This window comes from Orbicella franksi, chromosome 12 (genome assembly GCF_964199315.1).
Source record: "Orbicella franksi chromosome 12, jaOrbFran1.1, whole genome shotgun sequence".
Taxonomy (NCBI): domain Eukaryota; kingdom Metazoa; phylum Cnidaria; class Anthozoa; order Scleractinia; family Merulinidae; genus Orbicella; species Orbicella franksi.
In genome coordinates this window covers 19,648,056-19,668,291 of record NC_138156.1, presented here as the reverse complement: position 1 = coordinate 19,668,291, position 20,236 = coordinate 19,648,056, and the positions used below count along the sequence as shown (strand labels likewise).

General features: G+C 40.4%; 1 protein-coding gene and 1 pseudogene across 3 annotated transcripts; both read left to right on the top strand.

Annotated features, from left to right (window-relative positions):
* The first annotated feature begins 372 nt into the window (after positions 1–372).
* Positions 373–2,411, top strand: LOC145463108 (BTB/POZ domain-containing protein 6 pseudogene; annotated as a pseudogene). 2 transcript variants are annotated; one of them, XR_014041292.1, is made up of 2 exons: positions 373–499; positions 1,197–2,411. The product of XR_014041292.1 is annotated as a BTB/POZ domain-containing protein 6 pseudogene, transcript variant X2 (transcript). The 2 variants fall into 2 exon arrangements; XR_014041291.1 differs by lacking the exon at positions 373–499 and having other exon boundaries at positions 753–2,411.
* Positions 2,412–3,986: 1,575 nt separating this feature from the next.
* On the top strand, positions 3,987–18,970 carry LOC145463109 (uncharacterized). Its single transcript, XM_081446821.1, has 7 exons — positions 3,987–4,047; positions 5,472–5,667; positions 7,528–7,628; positions 12,354–12,442; positions 15,115–15,238; positions 17,484–17,570; positions 17,896–18,970. Exons 1-7 carry the CDS (start codon positions 3,987–3,989, stop codon positions 18,150–18,152), a joined length of 915 nt encoding a protein of 304 aa, XP_081302947.1. The 3' UTR covers positions 18,153–18,970.
* The last annotated feature ends 1,266 nt before the right edge of the window (positions 18,971–20,236 follow it).

Genomic DNA, 20,236 nt, shown 5'->3' with positions numbered 1-20,236 from the left:
GGAGCTGGTCACATTGTGAGTTCGTGACATACCCGTAGATGGTGAAGAGTGCAAGTGAATATACGAAATATCATATAGTTGAACTGCGGAGAAAGATATGAAGACATGATTGATTATCGCAATCAAAACCCAACAGCCTGAAAAAAATTCATCTGTGACCAGCTCCCAGTTGGCTTGATATTGTAAAAGAATAAGGAAATATCACGCCTGAATTAAATAAAACGTTCTGCTCACAGTAGTCACTCTAGTGTAATTTTCTCAACAAAATTTTGAATTTTGAATCTTGAATTTTTTTCCTTGATCCGATCCGTGATCCGGTCTGTGATCCGGTCCGTGGTCCGATCCGTGATCCGGTCCTGTCCGGTCCGGTCCGGTCCGGTCCGGTCCGGTCCGGTCCGGTCCGATCCAGATTTTGTCGACGTCGGCTTCCAAAGATATAATTGTAAAATAGCTTTGCTGTGTGTAGTAGAGTGTTAACCATGGATGTAGTTGTCGAAAGGTGAGTTGCTAGTTGATCTGCAGTTTATAAAATATTGTGCAGTTTTCATTAGGGCGAACAGAACATATATTGCAAGATGGAAAATAGCTGAATTGATTGTTATGAGCTGGTACAAGTAGTGTGGAAAGCGTCAGCAATTATTTCAGATCGCGATGAAAGTCGATTGATAATCACACCGCGAGATGTTCACCGGTAAACCGCTTTTAGTTGGTTTCAATTAGATTTCAATGAAATCAAATAAGTAGAGCGGACTTACAAAAAGGGTAACAAGGCCGATTATCTAAACAGTGCAATAACAAAGGCGTCTTTCACGGCTCTTCAGCTGTACTGTATTTCATTGATCATGGACATACTTTTGAAAAAGAAGTAGTTTGTTGTCTGCTCGTGAGATTAGCGAGTTAATTTGATCGACCAAAATTCTCAGACACGCTGGAATGAGAAAGTGATCATTCCTTAGTAATTTAATATGCAAACGTTTTCGTGAGGTGAATTAATTTTTCAGACCGCTCTTTTTGTACTTTCACGAAGCTAAAACGTGTTTGCTCTGTGGCTTAATTGAGCTTTCTTGGTCTTCTTCTACGATACCATGTCTTTATCTGAGATAAATTGGCGAACAGCAAGACCCACCATCAGAGAAAGAATCAAGTTTATGTGCAACAATGATCTTTTCAGTGACGTGAAGTTTGTTGTTCGAAAGGTGATTGGAGCGAGTGAAGACATGCAAGTGATTCCTGCTCACAAGTTAGTGTTGTCGATTAGCAGTCCTGTGTTTGAAGCCATGTTTTATGGTGAGCTGGCGGAGAAAAGGGACGCTATTGAACTGCCTGACTGTGACTACGAGAGTCTGTTGGAGTTATTTCGTTTCTTGTACAGTGATGAAGTGGATTTGAATGGAAGTAATGTGATGGGAGTGTTTTATTTGGCGAAGAAATACATGGTACCTTCACTGGCTGATAAATGCACAAAATATCTACGAGACAACTTAGATTCCTCAAATGTTTTCAACATCTTATCATTGGCTGAGAAATACGAAGAGAAAACCTTGGTGGATCAATGCTGGAAAGTGATCGATGAACAGTCAGAAGAGGCTGTGAAATCAGAGGGATTTGAGACAATCGAGAGGTCCTTACTTGAAGAAGTGGTGAAAAGAGACTCGTTGAATATACATGAAGTAAACCTGTTTAAAGCTGTTGATTTCTGGGCCACAAAGAAATGTGAAAAACAAGGTTTAGCGGCAAATGGCACATTAAAAAGAAAGATTTTAGGAGAACAAATAGTTAAAGAAATTCGCTTTCCAACGATGAAGCAAGAAGATTTTGCTGTGGTGGCCCTGGAAAGTAAAATTTTGACAGCAGAAGAAATCGTCAGTGTCATCAAACGCATCAACTCAGTGTTGTGTTATCCGGTAGATTTCCCAGAAACCAAAAGATCTGGTTTTGTCGGTGACATTCAACGATGCTGTAGATTTGGCTATGTGTCACACAATGGCTGGAGTTACGGCTCTGCACGAGATTGCGTTAATTTTTCTGCGGACAGAGATATTGCGTTACACTGGGTGCGTCTCTTTGGAAGAGAAAACAGCAGTTACTGGGTCAATTTGGAAATAAAGAATGTCGCGAACAAGGCAGTTCTGATGTCCAAAGCTGGATGGTTTTCATCGAAGATTTTACGAAGTAACATCGGTCACTATTATGGATTTGAAGTTTTGTTTGACACTGCACTCGTTCTTAAAAGAAACACCACATACTTTATAGAAGCTTTAATAACTGGTTCAGATTCACTTCGAGGAGAAAACGGTCACAGTTCAGTTAAATGTTCAGGTGTAGCAATCACATTTACGAGTAGTAAGTACTCTGGTAATGGAACGAGCGCAAAACAGGGCCAGATTCCGGAAATATTGTTTACTACCTAGTTGTCAACCTAGATCATTTTCTTCGCCTTGTCTCTAAATTTCTCCACAAGCATGGAACAAACACGAAACAGGCATCCTTTGGGCTTCTTCCAGACTCCCAGATTACGCCAATGAAGGGCAATTGTCCCTCGGTCTAAGAGCCTAGATCAGACTGACCTTCCAGAGCGCTTTCGGAGCTCCGTTGTACCGGAATGGTTCTTGCGGTACTTGCTTCTCAATCTGAGCTCCTAAGAAATGTTCCATTTTCCAGGAAGTTTCTGCGAACAAGATTATCAGATAAGAAACCTTTAGGAGTACACAGAACACAGAACTTCCTAACAAATAGGTAGTGAAACCAACATAGTAAATCAAAACAATGATGTTTTTTTTTTAATTTCTTACAGCTTGAAAGGTTATGAGGAGAACACGGAGGAATAGGAGTAAGCCCTTAGAGAAACATCATTTTTGCAATGGGCGAGGATGAAGAAACAACAACACATATGAAATATTGAGTGCTTAATAGTACAGCTAGGGAAATTGAAGGAAGTGGCCAAGAAATCGAGGGGGTAGATAACACGGGAGGGAAAAAGTAAAGACCCTCTTCCTTAACCACAAAACCCAACCCCGATTTTTAAGATTATGCTTTTATTGAAACCTCTGAAAAAAAGTGCGGGTTAGCGAGATGTATTTGAGATGCAGCGAGCAGGGTGCGCGCGGGAGGGGCGGGGGGGGGGGGGGGGCGAATCTGAAAGTTTGGACTGTTTCCGACGTTGAACGGGATACGATACGATACCCTGGATACGATAACTTTATACACGGGTCGGAATGTTTTCCTTTACCCCTGGGCAGAGTGGGGTGAATTGACGATATGAACCCTAAGTTTCTCCATTTGCCGTTCTCTGGACCCGGTCTTCCTGAAAGCATTAACCCAAATGCAAGAAGGGAAAAGAGATTCGACCTTTAACCGGGGGCCGGCTGTTTGGCTGGGCTTGGACAAATGGCCAATGGATTCCAATATACAAAGTTAACAGACGTCCGAGAGTTTACGAGATGCGTAGAGAAATTGTTGTAGCTTCTCCTAGCTCCTGGGGATTCATTTTAGACAGACAATTCAATCAATGGCGTATAAAAAACAATCATGCTGTGAGAGGAAATTCTCTAAGAACTATCCATTCCTGTTGCGAGTCTTGAATGACTGTGTGCTCTGAGAACTAGACAGACAGGTCAGCCACGCAGTTTCTACCTTTTATCTACAACTAGGGAAAAGACTTTCTCTGGACTGTTACACTTTATTTTCTATTAAATAAATGCTGAATTCAGCTTTCCACCTGTAAATTTCATTACAGCATTATCAGCTGTTTCGAACTTGGCAGGAGACGGGGGCTGCTGTGTTTTGTGAAAGGGAACCACGCAGCGTGGATAGCATTGTCTGCAAGAGAGCAAGATATTTTTACCGCGTAACCTAGTTTCCAGCTGTCACTACATTCCCAATCCATCCAACAACAGATCACGATTTTGGACTCTTAGGTGAAAAACTTTTACAGCCCTCGGCGCTGATCTCCCTCAGGTCTTGTGATCTTTACATCCTAAAGGAGCATGTCTAGTGAGAAACGAAAACTATTAATCTCGCTTTGGATATTGCTAAACGTTATATCTGGTGAGTGAACGTCTCTCTTCATTTGTTTTTGTTCTCGTGTTAGCGAACGAATGTCAACGAGCTTATGGCGTGATGGAGTAAACAGCGCTACTCCAGGGTTATTACAATGAGCGGCAAATAGAACGAACACGTAAACTTTGTCCGAGATAAGAACTAAACGAAATGAAACCAGGCTCGATCTTGGTCACCTATTCAACCCCCCCCCCCTCCCCGCTAGGGAAGAGAGAGAAGCATGCGTGCAGGGGTGGGGAGGGGAACAACAACAGCAACAACAACACAAAGGTAAAGAGTACGCGGCTGCTTCAAACTAAAATTATTGTTTTGGGCTACGGTGCTGTTTGTTTTGACTTGTCCCAAAATAACACGCAAGGTTCGAGTTATCCAGGGTAAAATTATACAGAAAATGACCTGAAGGGAAACGAAAATCCCCTTGAGGACTCCCATATAAAATAGACGGGGGTGCTCGTCGGAAAGTGAAAAGAACCCCCAAGAGGTATCAACATCTGTTTTGTGGGCGTGGCTTCAATTTTTTCCACCCCTAATAGGTACCAATTCTAAAATAAGACATTATCTTCTGCCATATTTTTTAAGCTCAATACCCTAAAAGGTACCAGCAAAGCTCCCGCTGTGGACCTTTCCAGGCTAAACACACTAAGATGTACCAAAACTGCTTTTTAATCCCCAAAAGGTCCGATGAGCAGCCCAGCCGCATGTTTCCGTTAGGACATGACCCTCAGTCCTTCGAATATGGGAGTCCCCCCCCCACCGAAAATCGCTTCGAGTTAGCGGGAGGTTCGAGTTATCGAGACTTCGGGTTACCGAGGGTAAAATTACAAGAAAGGTATGACGGAAATGCAGGGAAAACCGATTTTGTTTCGAGTTAGCGAGAGGTTCGAGTAAGCCTTGAAGGTTCGAGGTATCGGAAGCCGACTGTATACGAATGGAGGCCGAGCCTAAAGGGTAATGGGTTCTTCCGGTTTGCAGTGAACTCTAGTGATGCCATGTTATAGCAATCCCTCCCCTTTCCTATTCCCTAAAACCTGCAAATAAAACCCCTATCGACCGGCCACTACCATTAAACGGCCGTTGCCACCGTTTGGTCGTCCTGATGGGGTTTTGCTATTGTCTTTTAATACCCCTGTTAAGCGGCCACACAAAATTTAACACACTTAGAGTGGCTTTGTTTTAGAAAAGGCGATGAAAGATAAGAGTCCGAAATAGAATAAACATGTGTTTCAATAAAAACATTGAAACACATGTTTATTATGATTGTCTTGACATGATTACACGTTAACCCAATGGTGAAAAATGTTCAAAGCACACGAGCCCCTGTTTCCCATTTCCCGGGGATGGCCGCTTAATAGGAGTTCGACTGTACTCTGGTCACCCTGCAGCTACTGTATATTTCGTTGATGTTGTTTCAGTTCCAGTAACCCGCGCAAACGATATTTCGTACTGTGTCAAGAAAACAACATACCACAATGTTGTGCTCAAAGATGGTCTGGAGGCTGGGAATTACATGCCTTGGGAACCAGCTGATGTAAGTCACATGACCGTGGACAAGTGTACAGAGCACTGCTGTCAAAGCCAAGACACTGACGTAGTGTTTCTGCTGAACAGGTAAGACTGCGGGTTCCTGATGACTTGGTGTTATTTGCGAGCTTTTAAGCATTAGCCTACGCGTAGCCTTACCCCCCCCCCCCCCCAGGAAAAACGTTTTTCCTCGGGGTAAGGTACGGCTACACGTAGGGTATTTTAGCCTGTGCGTTTTGTGCGTTTTTCGGTATGCTAAAATGTTTACTACTGAGCGTATGTTTTTACGACCAATTGTAATCTTTTGGGGTATTCGATACCTTAATTAGTTATTTATGCACGGTAAAATCTTCAGTATTACATTTTGACATATACGTTAAATCGACCACGCACTCAATGAAAGGCCACAGCCACAGGTAAAGACCTTAGAAAGTCAGAAACCCTTAACAAATTTAAAACTCGGCTAAGAGTCGAACAGTAGAATCGAACGTTTACGTGTAATTAGTTTTAATTAATTGATATTAATTAATTAAACAAACATTAAAGTTTACGCCTTATTGCCTTATTACCTTATTACCTTATTACCTTATGTCCTTATGACCTTATTGCCCTATGGCCTTATGGCCTTATGGCCTTATTACCTCATTACCTCATTACCTCATTACCTCAGTGCCTCATTGCCTCATTACCTCATTACCTCATTACCTCATTACCTCATTGCCTTATTACCTCATTACCTCATTGCCTCATTACCTCATTACCTCATTACCTCATTACCTCATTGCCTGATTACCTCATTGCCTTATTACCTCATTACCTTATTACCTCATTGCCTTATTACCTCATTACCTTATTACCTCATTGCTTTATTACCTCATTGCCTTATTACCTCATTACCTCATTGCCTTATTACCTCATTACCTTATTACTTCATTGCCTTATTACCTCATTGCCTTATTACCTCATTGCCTTATTACCTCATTGCCTTATTACCTCATTGCCTTATTACCTCATTACCTCATTGCCTTGTTACCTCATTGCCTTATTACCTCATTACCTCATTACCTCATTGCCTTATTACCTCATTACCTTATTGCCTCATTGCCTTATTACCTCATTGCCTTATTACCTCATTGCCTTATTACCTCATTGCCTTATTACCTCATTGCCTTATTACCTCATTGCCTTATTACCTCGTCGCCTTATTATCTCATTGCCTCATTACCTCATTGTCTCATTGCCTCATTACCCCATTACCTCATTACCTCATTGCCTCATTGTCTCATTGCCTCATTACCTCATTACCTCATTACCTCATTATCTCATTACCTCATTACCTCTTACCTGTTTACCTTTTTACCTTTTTACCTTTTTACCTTTTTACCTTTTTACCTTTTTACCTTTTTACCTTTTTACCTTTTTACCTTTTTACCTTTTTACCTTTTTACCTTATTATCTTATTACCTTATTACCGTATTACCTTACTACTTTATTACTTTAGCGGACGTCAGCCCACAAACCATCCCAATAGCGCACTCTGCACTAAAGAAGAATTGAAATTATGTTCCGTCTTTTGTGGGCTGTAATGCTATACAAATTAAACTGCGATAAGTATCGAATTGCATGGGGGTAAGCAAATCTGCAGATACTTGCCATTGCGCCGCGAAGTCCGCTAACATATGAAATAACTGTGTACTTTCTTATCGTCCGTAAGCCTCCCACGATACACCGCGAGCCTCTCTATCGTGCCTTCAGAAAATTTTAAACTTCCGACTTATTCAGTTGTCCCTCAATCGTCAGAAATCAAGTTACATTAAGGACGCTCAATGACAAAAAGGACGTGTAACATAACCAAGACATCTGTCATCTTTAAGTAAGTGTGACCTTGTGGTATTTACTATTCTATACTATTAACTATCTAAACGCGCCCCATTTTGTTTTCTTTAGCTACTGTTTCTGTGTCAAATGCCATTCCTTGGAGTCGTGCTCATTGGTGAAGATCACTCCACCTCCACAGTACACGCCAATAACTGTCACCGTTTTGAAACGTAAGTGTTGTCTTTTCTTGATCGAAAAATTTAGTCTCCTTAGCACTAGCGATACATTCCTTTTAATGCCAGTTCTGAGAAGTTGGTGATTAGTCAGTAGTGAGGCCGTTGATGATTATTTTTTGTACTCTTATAACTCATTTGTTTTACAACAACCTCGGTCACAGGCTCTCTCTCCTTTGCCTTTCTTGTCATTGAGAGAGAGAAAGAGAGACAAAGAGAGAGAGAGAGAGAGAGAGAGAGAGAGAGAGAGAGAGAGAGAGAGAGAGAGAGAGAGAGAGAGAGAGAGAGAGAGAGAGAGAGAGAGAGAGAGAGAGAGAGAGAGAGAGAGAGAGAGAGAGAGAGAGAGGGAGGAAAGTTTGACAAAGACGTCTCCATTTACTGTTCTGTACGAAGGGTAAAAAGGGTAAAATTTCTATCTGGCCAAAGTGAGCTATACCACGGGAACTTATCCGACTTTACTAGGACTATTTCTACCCGCTCCCGCTCCCCTGGATGGGATGCTCCCGAGGGAATGCTAGTCCATCGCAGGGTTATATCACCGGCACTATCCCCCCCTCCCTTCATTGTTTAATTCGTTACTACCCACCTTTACACCCGGGTGGAGAAAGACACCGCGAAAGTGGGTTGTCTTGCCCAGGAACACAGCTTTGCAACTCTGGCCAGGATGCAATCTCAAACCCAGAGTCCTCCCGGTCAACGGTCGAGCCGGGAAGACCCTGGGCTCGACATTTGTCAGTGCGCGGACGGCGGGCGCTTTTTACTCGGTGGTCTTGCGGAGGAAAGTTCTGCATCAAAGTTCGACTGCATAAAGACCTTTTGGACCCTTTTTGTCAGCACGAGATTTCTTATAAACGTAATTTTGTCTTCTGTTCGGGCAAGCCTAGCATTACAGTTTTAACTAGTTTCCACCCTCACAGTTTTTTAAAGGCTGTAAAAGCTGGTACGTTTATGTGCAGATCGTAGACAGATAATAAAAGCGAGCCATCATTACAACTTGATGTTTTCGGTCAATGTCTGTCACTGTTTTGTCTTCTTGGTAAGAGGTACAGAACGTTTTATGATCTAATAATGGTTTGTAACAAGCGATTTTATAGGGTCTAATTATTTTTGCCACCTTATTCCATACACGTGTAGTTCTCGATCGAGTGCTTGAATTCGTTGAATCTTTCGCTCACAAAATATCTAGGAAGCCACTGCCCTCGATAGAGTAGATGTGGAATTTTTAAATTACAGCTTGAGTTCGCAGTGCGCCGGACATTTGATGCGTTTTCAGGGTGAAACCTTCCTTTTCAAATTCCTCCCCTAAAGTTTCGCTGGCAAAGAAAACAACGCTGAACGATGATTGTTATTCTTTCCTTCAGTCACTCTGCAATATCGATTTGAAATGAAGCAAGGCCTCTGAACATTTCTTCATGTAAATGGTTTATTTCATTGGCCAATTTGTTGTATATTTAAAAAGCCAGAAGGATCTCTTTTCTGATTTGTAGTTTTGTTGAAAATCGCAATCTGTTTAACACTCTGTTGATGGCATATATATAATGGCAAATGATTCCTTTGGAGACTAATTTGTTACATTGCGGTTCATTATTTATCTAAACAACATGGTAAAAAAACCACACCCCTTTCTCTCAGGAATAATTCTAGAAAATGTGGTTGTTTTCGAATATTACCTTTTATTAACACCATCATCATCAGATCACGATCAGATTTTATGGCTACGATTAACCGAGAAAGTTTTAACATGCACTGTTGAATGTTTATGTAAATGATTCGCACTTTTTTTTGCTAAATTTTAGTCAGCATGCATTTCACAATATCCGTTGTCCTTTATTTCACCTTTATGAGTTTAACATTTATTGACATATCTTGTACTTCACGGCCAAAGAGAGCTACGTAAAGCCATTTTCAGCTAGCATTTACGATGGCGTGAGTTTCCTTTCATTTCACGTGTTTTCCCACGAGCGGCGCGGATATTTGGACGCAAGGTTTCATTCATAACTTATGAATTGATCTCATTGGTTAATGAATGTATCAAACTCGTGGTAGGTGCCATAATAATTTTAATTTGTAGCGATCAGTCACTCAGCCCTTCAGAGGACGTCGTTTAAAAAAGAGTTCGACGAAATCTTTACAAAGCTCAATGGCAGTTTTTCAATCCAAGATTTGCTAAAAACTGTTTCAGTTACCGCTGAAAAGGATCTATAATAATATTAAGTCTTCCACTTGACGGAGGGAATTTCCAACTTCAGTTGAAATTCTGACAACTGGACAATTAAACCGGCGTTTTCGACTCACTGAATGCGACCTGCCGGGAGAAAGTTGGAATCTTCGTGAGAATTTTCTAGCCTTATATGGTGAGTAAAATGCTGATTTGAACTTGTTGAAGTATTCCTTTGATTCTAAAGTAGCAATAAAGGTTGAATTTGTACCTTGTACTGTTCGCCAAAACAAACCATCGGAAGCCAAACACATTGAATCTTCCCGCAAATTATGGCTTAAGTTGGGCATTATTCTTAGTCAAACTGTTGTATCAAATCTTTATACTTTTAAAGACACTCTTTGCTAAAAACAGAAAACATTATTTTTTTTAGCAAAAAATATGACGTATATTTGTGGTCAGAAATTAATTATTGTTTTCAAAACCCTGGCAAATTATCAAGCTGTTAATTTAGTGACAGTAGTATAGAAAGAAAACTGTATGTCGAAAAATAGAGCTTGTCTATAGGGGATTATTCTTGACATACTTCAAATTAATTCCACGGCTGTTTTGCAACAGCCCTGGTAGAAAATGAGTTTATTTCGGAGCTCGAACTCACTTAAATGAAAATTGTTTTGTCGCCTAATAATTTTGATGCCAATTACTCTGTTCATGGCATTTCAGTTTATCCCTTCGGGAAAAAGATAAGAACATAAGACAGGATTGGTTCTGTTAAAAACTTGTAATGTCTTCTGTTCAACGAGCTACAACGGAAGTAGAATGGAACAAACAAACGACACTTAGAAGCGGCTTACAAAAAGTATGAAACCTTTTAAAAATGTGGGAGGCTTGGTGGCCTCATGGCTACTTCGGATCGAGTGGTCTGGGTTCAAGTCCTGGCCTGGGACATTGCGTTGGACTCTTGGGCTCCACCCAGGTGTATAAATGGGTACCAGCGAATAAAATGCTGGGGGAATAAGCCTGCGATGGACTAGCATCCCATCAGGGGGGAGTAGAAATACTCTTAGTCGCTTCATGCTACAGAAACCGGGATAAGCTCCGGCCTGACGTGCCACTTCGCTCATATGCAGACTTTACCTATTTTTGAAAAATGGGCTAACAAGAGATGACGTAAAGGCTACAAAAAGCGATATATTGCAAAAAAAAGCCACTGTGATTAACTGTCATCTATTTGCTATAAATTGTATTGCTGATGTGAGAGAGCTTATTTCCGAAGGGGATTACCACCGGAATATTTATTCTCGTCGGCCAGGAAATCGGCCTATAAGCGGAGGAAGAGGACGCGGTGGACTTAGAACGGGCAGTTTTGCTAAATGTCAATTTTTTGAGACGGGAGACCAACAAAGATGGCAACGGAACGAAAAAAAACTTACAAATGAGTGAAATGAGGATTTTGAGCAAGCCGATGCAAAACGTACCAGCATTGGACGAGCTTGCGAACAATGGAGAAAATCGTAAACTTGAAGACATTGATCGTGTCGTGTTGTCTTGATACATTACCATATTCTCATAACCAGCATTGGAAGACGTGTCTGGGAATTAGTAAGGAGAATTAACGTTTTCTTTCATTGCTGACATAACACCAATTTTGGTGGCCACTTGTTCGGTCCTCTTGCAGTTAAAAAACAGCCCAATTAATATTTGAGCCCCTTTAGGGCTTTAACAACTACGCTGCTAGCATTTGTATTCAGTTTTGTATTAGGCATTTCGTCAGACAGGCTTTCGAGGTAAACAAACAGTCCACGGGAAATTATATAAACACATTTTTACGTAAACACACACGAATGAACTGTAAACAACAAAATTATCCACTCAAAGAGGCGACAAATCAGCGTATTTCCTGGTACGTCAGTGGCATAATTCGTTCCGTGTTCTGTAAACCTATGCGTGCTGTTAGCTTGCGCACACGGACGAATTTTCGCCTTTCTTCACAACATCTCTCTGCGTTCGCGCAACCATGCTGTTAAAAGCAGCGAACATGAAAAAGATCTTAGATAAGAGGCATTATTTTCCTGGGTCGTAAACGTTCTGGGGGCCCTGTCGCTTAGACATTAGATACTTGAAAATAAACGTTTGTCATTTGTTATTTTCTAATATGTTTTTCTTCCTTCTCAGGGGTTGTAAATTAAAGGTTGTAGAGAGAAGATAAAAACACTGCTCGTTCATTCATTCATCACTCACCGGCTGCTCGCTATCATGGTTTCTTTTGTGTTTTGTTGGTTTGAAAATGCCCATTGTGGGAGTGTATTTGCATCTTTGTTCGTAGTGTCAATACAAACCTTCCCCTTTCCTGCTTCTCAAGTCGTCTTTTGTACAACAAATTGTTATCATTTATCTGTAAACAAAGAACAACACTTCATTCGCCCCTTTCTAGTCATCATTTAATTATTAATTTGTTTTGCGGTTATTTGATTTGAACAGTGCAAACAGCCCTCGGCGACCTTTCCAAACGTTGAAAAGGCTTTGATTACGTTCACGTTCTGAAAAACTGTGTTGTTTTTCAGGCATTTCTAAGCTTTCTACCCCTACGGCGTTTGTTTCGCATTCCCGGACTCTCCCGAGGCGGACCCAACCTACAGAATTTAGTACCCAAGTAAGTAAATGATTGTTTACGATTGAGCGAACGCTGAACGCAGAAATGCATGTTAGCTTAAAGATACGTGTAATCACTTGTTCTAAACCACTGGTATTATCTATCTTTGGATTTCGTCAGTTAATGTCTTGAGGGTCTGTCTTGTTTACGAGCGTAGAGTTTAACGTGGTTATGCCGGTGACGGTGACCGTTTGAGACATTTTCGAGATATTTTGTACATACCAGAAGGAAAAAGGAAATTTTATTTTAGAGGGTAGAAAATAAAATAAATTTAATTTTAAATACTTTCGCCATTGAACACCGGAATCGAAATCTTCTATTTCATTTAATTGTCACACTGAATCAAAAGCTGAACTGCATTCGGCAAAGCATCCCACGTGAGTCTATCAAATACTTTATTGGGACAGAAATGGTTTCCATGCAGTGCTCGCGAAACAATTTACAAGCAGATCTTTAAAGTACTCCATCCTTTGATTTTTTTTGATCTAAAATGAGATAATGGAAAATAAGATGGGCGGAAGGCGGGGTAACGCGACTGGAAGAATTCAAAACTGTCTGCCCACGAATTTATCAATTCAATGCCAGTTTTTACACAACAGAAATCAGAACTCCTTTTAAAACCGGTGGTTGTGTGATTTTGATTGAAATATAATAATTTTTACTTCAATTGGCTTACCAGAAATTGTTTTTTCATTGGGGTTATTTTTTAACATTATGCAGAACAATCTAATGCAGTCCTCTCGCGAATTAAAGCATAGCTTTTAGTTTTAATTAATATAGCTATATCAAAATACCCACTAAATAACATCGCATGTTTATAATCGTAAAATATCTCGTGAAATAAATCTGTATTTCAGAAAGAAAATACTACCACGCAAACGGCTTTACTCATGCTATGAGAAAAAAATAAGCAAAGAACCGGTTTTTCTCTTTTGGTTTTACTAGATTTCTTTCTTTGATTGATTATTTCTTTTCTACATCTTAACGAGGCGTGGATCCCATTTATTAAATTGCCACTTGTTTAGTCGTTCGGAGAGAACCCTTTGTATTGCTTCAAGAGTTTCTGGAAAGAAATTGTGGCCGCTTGTCTCATGGCAAACTAAAGGTTTTCAATAATTAAGTACGTGGTTTTAAAACATCGGTGTACAAATATTTTGACTTACACAAATCACGCTATATCTTGGTCTAGGAGGACAGTCAATGTAATAGTTATTGATTAATGGCCATTAATCTTCCTGTCTACCAAATCAAACACTATTATTGAAATGCGTTTCATTTGAGGTAAATGATCAACAAGTTTGTAGGGGTGCCTGATTTCTTTTCTTTTCCTTGTCTCGAGTGGTTTTGTCCTACAACTATTTTTCATTGAGTCATTTTCTCTCACATTAAATTAGCCCGAGTCATGTTTTCTTTGCCTTTTTTTCAACCGACCCCTCGCGTCGACCTCCTGGGATCGATGAATCGAGGGAGCAGGATACAAACCTGTGTACACAAAATGAAAGATGAAACTATAAGCTTCCATTTAGCTTAACTCTTACAACATTTACGAGATGGAGCTATGTTCAAGTATCTTAACTCTTTTTGCAATTAGAAAGTCTCGCTGTCATAGCTTCACTCAGGAACCATTTTTATCAGTTGAAGATACAACCTCCATAAAAAATAAACGCAAATAATGCTATGAAGCATTAAGCAAAACTATGCAACCGCGCAGAACGCAGGAAAGAGTACGTAAGCAAAGACAACGGTCTCTGTACTGGAAAGATATAACTGAGAAGAAGAGGATTCGAGCCCAGGTAGAACTATGGTTCGGCAGCTATATCTGTTACTATATTTGTTTTACCAAGCTGAAATTTTCCCTGATTATAAAACTCTGCGTCTGCCTTGCCTTAACATATTATTTTGATCACGTGACCTGTCACGTGATCATTTTCCTGAAATTGGATAAATCGGCGAGTTGGTGGCGAAATTTAATTGTATTGATCGATAAATGAGCGCTTTCGAAGCAATTTTAAATCATCTACCTTGCTAAGTTTGGAATGATCTTCCTTGATTTCGTTTTTAGAAGATACAAATAATCAAAAGTCGAGTTTTGTTGAAAAAAACGACCTCTGACCCTATAAAATTTTTCTGCGAAAAGAGGGACGTTCATTCCAAACTTGAGTGCATGGATTTAATTTACCTGCATCTAAAACACGTTTTTGTCGGATGATATTACTAAAATCCGCCACCAATTCCTTAAATAATGGTCATTTTCCGCTAAACGCAACGGGACATGTCACTGACCTTTCAGAAGCACCAATTCTACTTAAAATGTTCAGAATGTTAAGACCTAACTGTGTGCTAAACTGTGTTCCATTGCCATTTATGCCTTTAGAAATATAACTGATAAATTATTTTTACCAGTAAAAGCCTTTGACCCCAGCCTTAAAGTACTTGAAAAGGCGAGTGTCTTTAAAACCTCGTTCCCAGGCAAGAGGAAGGACTCTGGGAACGAGGTTGGTGTCTTCACTATTTTGCTACGGGCGCTCCGTTTAGTGTCATTTTTTGTGCACACGCCGTCGCCAGAAACTAAAAACTAAAAGAAAAAGAAAGGAAACATAACCATTTAAACAATTATTTTAAAAAAACACATGCTCTTTAATCAACAAATTTCTTTTTAAAACGGTTTTCAGTCCACCACCGTCAACCTCGAGCAAGAAGAAACAAAAGGAACGGGAAGATCCGATCATGTCACGACAGAATCCGGCGAGGAGACGACAGATCATGGACTCGGACGAAGAAATGGGACCGAAATCGGTAAGCTCCGGAGACAGTGAGGCAGTTCGTGTAAGTCTTTGTTCTATCTCTCTCGTCTTTTAATGTTACTGACATCATAGTTATTACATTTGTTTGTTTACTCCACGCAGAGAGACAAACTATAAGTTAGCACTGAAGTTAACACTAGGGCCTAAACTCGTCAGGACGTTGTCGGACCTCGATTACGTTGGTTCATTGTTGAGATAGTACGCCGTTAAAAATTAATGCAAATCAGTTCCCAGATGTTTTATGACAACATTTAGTGTTAAATGGATGCCGGGGTGGGGAGAAGAAGGACTTTGTGGTACTGACAAAGATGCTGGTCGTATCTTTTAGAGATAAAAATGCTGTTTAGGATGTGGCCGTTAGGCAGTCACTATATCGTGACTTGAGCTACGCCCCTCTCCTCACCCCCTAAAATGATGATGATGATGATGATGATGATGATATAGATTTTGGTAACGTTCTGTTGTCTGATTTAAAATTTATTACGAGCATCCGCTTTACATTGGTATTATTGATTCGGCCTTCCCCTCCTCCGCCGGGAAGGGGAAAAATGGTTTGTGGTATTCGAGTCCATGTGGAAACAAAAACAGCTTGTTGAACAGTTTTGACTTTTCCACTTGCAGCAGTTATCAAAGCTAACTGTTGCAATTAATATAAAAAGAAGATAACGATTAAATAATTATTATATAGGTCTTTGGAATTTCAGTAATCGGTAATAAATAAATAGATAAGTTGAGTATTCTAAATCCGGTTTACACCATAACAAAACGCTTGATCAATATAATTCTAACATCCATCCTAAGAAACTCCTCTAGTTTCTTCCTCTCTCAAGGCCTTATCGGCGCATTCTTCGTTTCCATGGATACATAACTCTTATCAGTTCTCTCTTTTTCTCTACCTTCAGAAAGTATTCCGTTTCTTCTCACGGAAGCATAACCCACAAACAGCTCTTCTGGTTCGTTATGCTGTCTGCTTTTTCCTTGGCGGTCTTGTTGGACTTATTCCCTACCTAGTTTTTGTCATACAACTCTGTAAAGGTTTGTCTGCTTACTTTAAATCTTTATTTGACTTCCCTTGGTCTGCTTCCCTGCCTGCCTGTCTCTCTGTCCGTCCGTCTGTCCGTCTGTCCGTCTGTCCGTCTGCCTGTCTGTCTGTCGATCGGTCTGACTAACTGACTGACTGATCGAATATCTGTCTGTTCTTTGTGTCTGTCGACTGACTTTCTATCTTTCTGCATTAAAGACTGTCCCTGTCTGTCCTTCTGACGGTCTGACTGACTGATTGAATAACTTTCTGTCTGTTTGACTGACTGGCTATCTCTGTCTGACTGACTGAGTGAATTTTTGCCCATCTTTCTGTATGTCTGTCCATCCATCATTCCTTCCTACTTCCTGTTTCCCCTCCCCTTTGCTTTCTTCCTTCTTCTAACTTTCTTTTTCTCTGAGAACCAAAAAAAGTTCTGAGTCAACTTTCTCTTTAACAGTTTCTTGTGACACTCACTGTTCACAGCTAATTTAGAAATAAGAAACCCTCATCTTCCTTCGATAAATGGATATGTCAAATCTAAAGACGGGCCAAAAAGTGAGGCAATTACTCCACATAATGCTATCACCAGTGAATCAGCCATAACGAAAGGTACTCAGATTGGTATGTCGATAAACTTTATTAAATATATTCCATGTTGCCGTGCGTCTGTTCAGTAATAGATCACAGAGGACGTCATAATGAGTCAAAAAAGTGGCACACGAGCCATTAGGCGAGTTTGACACTGATGTTTATCTTGCACACTTAAGTTTCAGAAGGGTATATGAAAATAAATAAAGAGTGTTTTTATTCAGGCTTGGGGCTCTAGGGCGGGCCCTATCAGTCTTGATTCCTTTTAAATATCAGGTGCAAGCAAAACACCGTTAAAGCAGTTTTCAATTGAGAGTCGTAAACCCAAACCCAAGGTAATGACTTTAACCAATCGCAAAGGACACAGACAATCCAGTGAACCAATCAAAACTCGAACTAAATGCATGCAGGTGACGCGAAGAGTGGGTGTGCGCGGGAGTCACGATTAGTTTTGCTTTTACTCCTGATTGGATGAAAAAGTAGCGCGAGTTTTTTTTTGAAGCCGATCGTGTAGCGTAGTTGATGCAAAACCAATTACCTGTCGACAATCAAATGAAAACCGCTCTAAACATTTAAATGTAAGATGTATACCATTAACTTCTCGCTATTCTCTTTATTGTGGCAGGAATAAACTTTACAACACCGTTCAATGTTACTTCAACGGGTCCCTCGACACCTCGCCCCACGAGGATGGTAAAAACAGAGAAAAAAGGTGAGCACAAAATTATTTGAATCGGCACGGCTCCCCAGATATCAACCTTCCATATTCAGGAATGAAAAACTTTAAATAATCTTTGTTTTCTCCCCTTTTTTGTTAAGGAAAATGCCGGGGGGGTTTATTGTTTTAGTTGTGGCAAGCAACCATCTTTTTCGTATAACTTTCGAAATTCTACTTGGAAAATTCCTGTAGTTCCCTCTTTTCGCCACAGCCAGTTTATCTGAATCTAGAGCATTTCAGAGTCATCAATTTTTTGGGGGAAGAATTTTACTTGTCACAAATTTCTCAGTCGTGTCTACGTTTCCATATTTTCTTTCAGCCGAGGGAACCGGAAATGACGACATCTCTCTCCAATGTCCTGGAACATTGAAGGTCATACGCGTCAGAGCGTTTGGAATCCCTGGGGACAACGAAACTGTTGCGGATTTTGACAAACATTGCCAAGCTAACCTCGGCCAGATTGATGGGACGAACGTGTGCATTGTAAGCCTAAAACGAGTTTACAAGACCAGTTACCCGCCGTTTATAAAGACGTTAGTTACGTTTACCTGCTCGTACACCGAGTTCGCCAGCTAGCAATGGTCGAGAAGGAATGGGGAAAAGATTGAACGACACTCCTGCACGTGATGAGCACGTGACTGGTGAAAATAACGTCATCGTTGGCTCAACTTCTTTATTAAGAATTAAATTACTTTAGACCTGGGCCTAGATGCCGATTAAGGCTAATCCAGAATCAAAAAGTAATCGAGGTTTTAATTACTCCTGATTTTACTAGTAAAGTTTTGCAGAGTTGGACAATATTTTACCTCGAAACTGAAGAACAAAAAGACTATTTACAAATAACCCAACTGAGAAAACGTAAATCAAAAGTCATCTTTATCTTGGATTAGTTAATTTAGTAATTGTGTATCCTCGTCCAGAAACAACCTAATAGTATATTACTGCTAAGAAAATTATCCCATTGTGATTGGCTGGTAGCTGGCTAATTTCGCTTTCGTTGTAATGTCTGAACTCAATGCATATTAATGCATAATTTTTGTCAGTCTTAATACTAATGAGTAATCGTATGAAAGTTCAAGCAATTCAGGATTAACACTACTTGTGATATTTAAAAATTCTCCTAAAGGTTCCTGCAATGTTGAGAAAATTTTTAAATGTTACTGGTGGTATAGTTACCTGCACAGCTCTGTTATCATAATAGGAGTTCATTGATATGGCTGGATATTTAGAGGAGATGAGGTTTGAGGAATTTACTACATGTTTATAAATACAAATCGACGTAGATCTACATCACGAGAATGTACAAACGACTTTAACTGGGAACCCAAATGAAGAGTTATAACTAATGTATTTGTAAAAAAAAGAAATAATGATTTTAGCCAATAAACCTATTGAGCTATATTTGCTATAGATCTGGCTTCGGATCTCGAGTCGCTACGATGATTTGCCCTAGCCTGTTCCAGGCTCTCGGTCAGTGGGAACGATCGAAAAAGCGGACGGGCGACGAGCGGGGTCTGGTAAAGAAAAAGGGAGAGGTCAAGAGAGCCTGTAAGCATTGTTTTAAATACTTCATCCCGGTATACCACTGAGCTCCTGGAATACCTGTGATTGGTTACTTTTGACAGTTTAAATCAACACCTTGTCTGTTTGTCTGAAGCCAAGTGACGCTTAACATGGCGAGCGTGTTACGCGCACGTAATTTCTCCTTTTCTCTCCTGATCGTAATTAAGTTCCACCGGATCAAGTGAAGGAGAAAATGCTTCGTATAAAACCTCAAAAAAGCTATCAGTCATGTCATCTGTTATTTTGTTTATCTACTTAGGCGACTGGGAGGGTGCAAGCGAAAACCCACATATGGTGAGACCCCGAGTGTCCCATTTCTTCGCGTGAGATGACTTTCATGCACACTCGCGTGTTCGCATCCCGGAACTAACCCCGTTAACAACCTTAACAGGCTACCCGGAGTGCTATTTAGCCTGATTGACTATTTAAAACCTTGACCGACTGCTGGTCATTTAGTTACTTCGAATATTTTAACAGTCCTCTGGTTTTCTTACAAGTTTGCGTACCTTGAGCAGACATCAGCAAAGACGCTTGGCCCAGGCTATAGGTTTCTCTTTTCAGGGAAATTCTGCGCGGAACATGAACGTGTAAGTCTCCTACGTGGGCTCGCCACGCTTTCCTCTCTCAGGAAAGATTGCGTGAGAGGCCAAAGAGGAACTGTGGCAAAGGATCGAATCCCAAACATATGCAAGGTGTAAAGTGGAAAATTTGTATACCTTGTATACCTTTTAATCTTTGCCAGTTTTGTTGTTCTGTTTGTTGGAAACGCGCGGCAAAATAGAGTTTTGTGACTGGATGATATGAATACTAAAAGTTGTAACTGAGTAAGAAAAGTCATGGCTGTTCGACTATAAGCACTATCGATGTTTGGCATTATTAAGAACAGGTGCACAATACGTACCTGTGTCTGCTACTGTTGAATTTGTGCGGAATTATGGACTCTCGATGTGAAGCTTTTAACTTATGCTAGAGATATAGTTTAACTGAAAGTGCACTGGATCTGGTCCAGGTCTTCATCGACCTCCCTTGGTAGGGGTGTGCGGCCCGCTTCCCAAAACCCTTACCCTATTTATGACCAAAATCTGCGATTTTCAATG

Bases quoted from the DNA above. Each gene is read 5' to 3' on its own strand.
- LOC145463109 (XM_081446821.1), top strand. From the start codon at position 3,987: ATGTCTAGTGAGAAACGAAAACTATTAATCTCGCTTTGGATATTGCTA. The intron at 4,048-5,471 runs GTGAGTGAACGT...ATGTTGTTTCAG, and splicing joins ATTGCTAAACGTTATATCTG to TTCCAGTAACCCGCGCAAAC. The intron at 7,629-12,353 runs GTAAGTGTTGTC...GTTGTTTTTCAG, and splicing joins AACTGTCACCGTTTTGAAAC to GCATTTCTAAGCTTTCTACC.